Below are 7,089 nucleotides of genomic sequence, written 5' to 3'. Positions count from 1 at the left end.
TCACACCAGATTATGTATTATATCAAATATACATGCATCACTTAAGAGTTTCATGGCACGAATATTTCCTGAGCTTGTTAGATATCATCAATATTGTTCACGAAACTTTGTGAGTAACTTTAACATTAAGTTAAGAAATGTTGCCTTGAAAAGTATGTTGCATATGACATGTATTAATCCTTCTAAATAACAATTTGACATTTTATATGAGGATTTGATGGAAATTGATAATGCAACCAGAGCATAGCTAGAAGTTAAACCTAAAGAAAAACAGGCAATGTCATATGATTTTGGTGGTTGTTGTTATGGAAACATGACTACAAATTTACCAGAGGTTTTAATAATATTTTAAAAACAGTTCATGGTTTGCCTGTATTAGCTATAGTGTAGATAATTTTTTTATAAATATTTTGTGGAGTATGGAGAAAATGTTGATGATTAGTCGTGATGTATTGTGGCCTCCAAAGGTTATTGTTAATACAACATCTTATAGATCACACATGATATCTCTATTTGATTTTGGAGGCGAGATATTTCAGTTTGAAATACCTCCAACAGTTGGTGTTACAAGAGAATTGCTGGAAACAATTAACATTAATAAAGCAAATCGTACTTGTGGCAAATAGAAATTGTATTATCAATCATGTTTACACTTGATTGCATGTTGCACTTTATGAAATGTGGATTGTGCAATTTATTGATGATTTATACTCCAACTTTTCATACAAAAATACATTTAGTCCTCATTTTTAACTCTTACTTGATACGTTGTAATGGTTTACATATATTGGTTCATATGTATATGGATGTCCAACTAGATGGAAAAAGGATAAAGATCAAAGGAAATCCGCTTGTCTACATAATGAAATGGATGACAGAGAGAAGCACTCACTGAATAGATATGACATGTGCGATTAAAGGGATCATAAAAAAAACCTGTGAAACTAGATAATATTTATTTTTTAAAAAAACATTTTGTAAACTTCAATTATTGTTTTTAATTCAACTATATGGATGTTCAATTGTATTGCAAAGGCCAATAATTTGTTGATACATGACCGTTAGGGAAGCATGATTCGGACGGCTAGAAATGTTAACAGACATGACCACCTTGTTGTTAAAACAGGTCTTGATGATAAGTAGGTTCTATATATACAGAAAAAACAAGGTTCTATATATACAGAAAAAACATTATTCTGATAATATTTAGAGCGATAAGTTAACATCATTAAATTAATAGCATTTTTAAATAACTATTTTAATTACACATCGTAAATTATTAAATTATAACTATTTTAATTACACATCGTAAATTATTAAATTTTAACGATTACATTTGTTTAAAAAATAGTAAATAGTAGCAAAATCAATCAAGTGTGCTATCTCCCTAGCTAAACTACTTTTTCGCTTTTGCTATTTTTATTAAAAACAAAATTAACGTGCTAAGTTAAAAAAAGCACTCTTAATTCTAGACTGGGAACTAAAAACGATACTTTAGTGTATGTGTTTCTGAAATAAGTGTAACTAATGAATCCCCGTCATCAATTCGGGAAAATCCAAATACACTGCCTTGTTCCATATCCACATTTAATTTTGAAATAAATATTTCGTGCCCTATCCTCGCATCATAGCTGATCTCTTGAAATTGATGTCGAATAGATCCTACAATTCAGAAGGTTTTCATTCTTTGAAACAATTCAGCTGCCACCATACCACATGCCCCTTGAGAAAGGAAGCAGCAATAGCCTGGTATCGTTATATAAAGAAATACAGCAAGAAATCCAGAAAAAACTCCCAAGAAATTGGAATTTTATCAAGGAACAATAATTAAAAACAGGTTGTTAAGTGCAAAAATATGTTCATCATCCATCTACGATATAAAGTAACGAGGTCCCAGCAACAGAAAAATACATGAACAAAACTAACACCAAGGACACATTGATGATCTAAAGTCACAAATCCTTGGAGATCTTTAATTAGGTTCTCACTTCTTGGATTTCTTTGATCCCCTGTAAGCCAAAAAAAAATATCAAGATGTTGAACCACAAGAAGTGGGTTTTTAATGCATGTAAAATTCTTTCAAAAAGATGCTTACTGGGCTGGTTGAGGTGCGGCGGCGGCGGGGGGTGGTGCAACTACTGGTTTTTCTGCGCCAGGTCCCTGAACAGAATCAAAACAAAAATATTTCAACATCCCTTGCAATAGCGGGAATCCAATTGGGATCTACATAAAACTTCTGATTTTGATTCTTTTATAAGATTCAATTGAGAATGAAAGAAAAAATCATCAAGATTTGAGCAGATTGAAATTCACCCATAATCATTGCACTTACCACATAATATGAATTGAAAACTCACAAAATGATCCACTAAACACTTACAAGATTATGTGACTAAAAGGATCACACTTCACTTATCAAGAGGACTAAACAAAGAGAACCAAATCTTTGATATTCCCATGTTCCTAACATGGTTACAACAGGGAAATACAACCAAGGTTCAACTATCTTACCAAACAAATCAATAAAGAACAATAAAATTTCAAGCAACAGGTAACTATATCAATGCTGCTATACATCTTACCTGGGCCAAACGTTCCTCCCTCCTAGCAAATTTCCTTTCTCTGCTTGCCTTGTTCTTTGCCCTCTTAGCCTCAAACTGGTCAGACAAAGTCTTCTCTCTAGCCTTTTCAGCCTTTGACTTGTGAATGCTCTCCATAAGAACTCTCTTGTTCTTGAAGACATTACCCTTCACCTTCATGTACATGTCATGGTACATGTGCTTGTCAATCTTCTTTGACTCCCTGTACTTACGAAGCAGACGCCTGAGGACACGCATTCTCCTCATCCAGAGAACTTTAGTTGGCAACCTAGCCTCCCTTGTACCCTTGCGCTTACCTAGAGTAGTTTTAAAGAGCTTTGCAGTCAGCAAACTTTTTTCCCACAAAACATATAGGAAATGAACCAGCCAAAGACAAATGATACGAATAAAAAAACAACATAGCACCATTCCCAGCGTAATTAATAGGTATGTCATCTAAAAATTTCAGTTTCTCTCTTACGAATTTTTTTTCATGTATTTAATAAATCGAGTTCAAAACAAATATTAGTGAAAGTGCAAGATAGAGACACAAACAGAAGAATATAAGACATGAACAGTGGCCTACTTCTAAAAAACACTTGGTTTTTTTTTCAAAAAATATTTCATAGAGCTCCATTGTTCAACAACTCCCAAGCTCAAACATACAATTAAAATTGCAAATACTCTAAATAGTCAAATGGTTCAGATTAAATATACCATATCCAGAGTGCCTTCCCTTTCTCTTGGCTTCCTTCATGCGACGGGCACGAGATCGAGAGTGAATCTTTGTTGGCTTCCTGATGATGAAACCATCCTTTACCAACTTCCTAATGTTTTGGCCTGCATTGTACAAAGTGAATGCATAAATCAAACAATACCCAAACAGCAACTGCTCCCCAACCCACACATGAATTTCTTGCTATAAGCATCAATGATGGTGCATGGCAGTTTCCATCGTGTCAGAAATTGAGGCAACCAAAATACAACGTTAGAGCACCATCAAAACCAAATCAAGTACAAACGAAGATGAATTTTATAATTCTTACAAAAACTACTTCATTAAAAAAATGACAAGTATTTTACCACCCCTCCAACCCTATTGGCAAAAAAACTAATTCCCTTATTAATTTCTTAAAAAACAATAATGCATAGTATATTTTTTCTATTTTCCACAAATTGATAATAAAATCTTAGTTTTCAAAAGTTTCTCAAAAAATAATTAAAACATTTATCATTACAAAATGAGAATAGGGGAGTGCTTAGATTCAGTTTTATCTCAAGACCCTTGAATTCAAATCCTAAAATACATTATCTATTGATAATCATATATAAATAAAGTAAGAACAGACACATTTACATCCCGAAAAAGAAACTTAAAATCCATAATTTCTCCAGTGAGATTAAATTGCAAATGGGCTCCAGAATCTGAAAAAGACGATTAACAAGCGATTATGATTATTATTACTATGATATCTTGGACTACTACAGAATTCCGGAATCACCATTCCTAAAAGTATGATAATAAGAGAGAAAGAGAGGGAAAGGTATTTACGAGAGTTAGCCATGGAGATTTCGTTGACTTCATTTGGATCAAGCCAAACCTTGCCTTTCCCACACTTCAGAACGCTAGCGGAAAGCCGCTTTTGGAGCTTCAACGACACCATCTCCCTGTTTCTTGATCGCTCTCCCTCACACTTTGCAGCTGGGAGGATAGCGGAAGCGTTTTATGTGAAGCGGAAGCGGCTGTTTATAGCATGCTAGCCCTAGTTTCAGTAACTCCCCTCGCTAGGGTTTTTCACTGCAGGCTTCTTTGGGTTTAAGATGATGGGCCTAAACTTATTCGATAGAATTTTCAGTTTTAAAATTGGAGGCCCATTTTCGGGTTAGGCCCAAATAAATTATTTTTATACATATATATAATTTTTTTATAGTGACAAAATTAAGATTTTTTTTATTTCACGATAAAGATATTTATATAGAATTATTTTTTTTAATGATTTTAAACCATATTGATACATAAAATAAAAAAATTTAAATAATAAAAATACTTCTTTTTATTTAGATACATTTATACGAACATATTTTCAAGCAATATGACATTGCAAAATATGAATTAAAATACTTCATTTATTACATGATAATACTTTACAGACCATTGAAATTTGAATTACAGCCAGGAATTTTTGTAAGAGCACTATATCATACATACATATGGAAAAGCACTAGTATTTTTTATTTTATTTTTTCCATATACTTTACAATAGGCTCTATGCTTGAGTAATTTGATTCCCAACTCTGTTTTTCTCATCTTCTTCTTGTTGCTTCAGAGTGTCATAAAGAGGAGCGTTTCTTGTCTCAGGTAGCCACCAACTTATAACTCCACTAAAAATGGAGAGGATCCCAAATACGAGGAAAGAAAGAGATGGACTTAAGCGACCGGCAGCAACTAGCAATGGTGCTATTGAAGCACCCAACATCAAGGCTTGTCTTGATTGCGACACAGCAAAGTTTCTTACATTGGTTGGGAATAGCTCAACACAATAAACATACAAGACATCGAATGCTACTGAAGCAGCCATGAAACCAATTCCTTCAATAGCCAGTTGAGCCCAATTCCCAGTACTGGATTTGTCAGCGTTCTTTGCGCGTTTTCCATGAGCGAAAAGGATGCAAAGAAGGCAAGAAATCCCAGCTAGAAAAGCAGAGAGTGAGAAGAGAAGTCGCCGGCCAGTGAGGCCCAAGAGTATAGTACCGATGACAACTGCAGGAACCTCCATCAATGCGTTGAGTCCAACAGAGAAATAAAGGTTGAAATTCAGGTTCTCAATATTCAGTTGAACACCATAGTAAACAAAACCAACTCCGAAACCTGCTATCATTACTGTGATCATTCTTTTAGCAGCCCATTTTGTCCTCCACAGGCTTTCTTCTGTGCAATTTTTTGTCAACGCTTCATTTTCACCACCCTCTCCCGCTGCTGACGGATTGGCAAGACACAGGTTTTCGGGCAGTGTCTTGCCATTAAGCCTTGCGAAATTTTTCAAAACATCAAGGGCTTCTTTGCTCCTTCCCCTAACAAGAAGCCAGCGCGGAGATTCTGAGACAAAAGGGAAGAACAAGACAGAGTAGGCTAGAGGGAGAAGTGATAAAATCTTGTATAAATTCCTCCAATTTGTTCTTGTATGATAGGCAATTAAAGGCAGGGAAAGAAATCCTGCAGTAAAGAAAAAGAAGCCATATTGACTAACTGGACCCCGCCTTTTTCGTCCGACCACTTCTGTAGCTAGAACTATACAGCAGATTCCTATTCCAGATCGAGAAAAACCATTTGCGAATCGAAGCAAAGAATATACCCAGATGTTCGGTGAGAGGGATGTAAGGAAAGCAGTGACAGAGGTTAAGAGACATGAGAGTAGCACTGTTCTTTTTCGGCCCAGGGATGCGTCTGCTAGGTGGCCAAAAAATGCAGAACCTGCTTGCCAAATTAACAATTCACAAAATTAATCACTGTAAATCAGGACGTAAAGTAATGTTCTTTAAGATAGTTGTTTAGTATCTTCTCATATTCTTTTCTATCGTACATGTTTCTTCACATAATAAAAACGACAGCGACTTTAACTATTTATTATTTTTCCTTCTCATCTAATCCAAAATGCTCCCCTGGAACACGAGAGGATCTGAACTAAGATAATGAAATTGATTATTCCTGAGATTCATAGAGATTAATGTCGGAGCATGCAGTTCATTACCTAAGAGGGAACCAAGAAAGAACAGTGACGCAGGTATAGCAGCAAGGAACCTGCGGTCACAAATGAGACCCCATTCAGCAATAATGGAACTTGTATGGCCACTGACCCATTCCCAAGTGTCTGGCATCAGTCCACAAACAGAAGAGACATCACCATTGCTGCTACTAGACAAGCACAGAGACGACGATGAATTATTTATGCATCTCCAAGCAGATGGTTGGGCATCACTGAAGATGGTAACCAATGTGTTCTGTGAATCAAATATCCATGCTAGTGAAACCAAGAGCACATGTAAAAACTGTGACCACCCGAAGGACCCTACATACTCCTCCACCACCTCCTCCACTGTCAGCTCTAGGTTTGTTGCCGGTGGTGGCGCTACTCTTTCTGCTAACTGTATGTTTCCATGCACAAGGTTTTGTGCCTGGTCTTCCATATCTATTCCCAATTGTTGGGTATAGAAGACAAGCCAATGTCTTGCTTCTGAACATATATTATTGCCATTTTGCCTATCTATATATAGGCGTTAGCTTTGCCACGAGTTACACAAAAAAACAAATTAAATTCTCAAGATGCGATGGATTTTGAGTGATGTAGCTAGAAAAAAACTGAGTACTTCTTTCACTATCTAGAACATATATGCAGTAGCTAGAAGATCAAAGCAATACGTAAATTTCTAATGGTTTTCTAATACATTTTGAGATCGTCATGATGATTTTATCAGAACACCAAGCACATTTGCAAGAACCTCAAAAATTTAA

General features: G+C 35.5%; 2 protein-coding genes across 2 annotated transcripts; both read right to left on the bottom strand.

Annotated features, from left to right (window-relative positions):
* Nucleotides 1–1,780: 1,780 nt before the first annotated feature.
* LOC133677798 (large ribosomal subunit protein eL19x) lies at nt 1,781–4,351 on the bottom strand. Its single transcript, XM_062099922.1, has 5 exons — nt 4,132–4,351; nt 3,297–3,419; nt 2,583–2,896; nt 2,096–2,160; nt 1,781–2,009 (listed from the first exon to the last, which is right to left on the bottom strand). The coding sequence occupies exons 1-5, from the start codon at nt 4,241–4,243 to the stop codon at nt 1,985–1,987; spliced, it is 639 nt and encodes a 212-aa protein (XP_061955906.1). The 5' UTR covers nt 4,244–4,351; the 3' UTR covers nt 1,781–1,984.
* Nucleotides 4,352–4,690: 339 nt separating this feature from the next.
* On the bottom strand, nt 4,691–6,770 carry LOC133677964 (organic cation/carnitine transporter 1-like). The gene is made up of 2 exons (XM_062100108.1): nt 6,329–6,770; nt 4,691–6,051 (listed from the first exon to the last, which is right to left on the bottom strand). The coding sequence occupies exons 1-2, from the start codon at nt 6,762–6,764 to the stop codon at nt 4,847–4,849; spliced, it is 1,641 nt and encodes a 546-aa protein (XP_061956092.1). The 5' UTR covers nt 6,765–6,770; the 3' UTR covers nt 4,691–4,846.
* Between the last annotated feature and the right edge of the window lie 319 nt (nt 6,771–7,089).

This window comes from Populus nigra, chromosome 18 (assembly GCF_951802175.1).
Source record: "Populus nigra chromosome 18, ddPopNigr1.1, whole genome shotgun sequence".
NCBI lineage: Eukaryota > Viridiplantae > Streptophyta > Magnoliopsida > Malpighiales > Salicaceae > Populus > Populus nigra.
Note: the sequence above shows the minus strand (reverse complement) of the source record. Positions and strands in the feature narration are given on the sequence as shown.

What these genes read in the sequence shown, in the direction of transcription:
- LOC133677798 (XM_062099922.1), bottom strand. Translation starts at nt 4,243, where the DNA reads ATGGTGTCGTTGAAGCTCCAAAAGCGGCTTTCCGCTAGCGTTCTGAAG. An exon ending in GGGAAGGCACTCTGGATATG is followed by an intron (nt 2,897 to 3,296) that starts GTATATTTAATC and finishes AAACTACTCTAG; the next exon opens with GTAAGCGCAAGGGTACAAGG. An exon ending in GCCGCACCTCAACCAGCCCA is followed by an intron (nt 2,010 to 2,095) that starts GTAAGCATCTTT and finishes TTTGGCTTACAG; the next exon opens with GGGATCAAAGAAATCCAAGA.
- LOC133677964 (XM_062100108.1), bottom strand. Translation starts at nt 6,764, where the DNA reads ATGGAAGACCAGGCACAAAACCTTGTGCATGGAAACATACAGTTAGCA. An exon ending in CTTTCTTGGTTCCCTCTTAG is followed by an intron (nt 6,052 to 6,328) that starts GTAATGAACTGC and finishes TTTGGCAAGCAG; the next exon opens with GTTCTGCATTTTTTGGCCAC.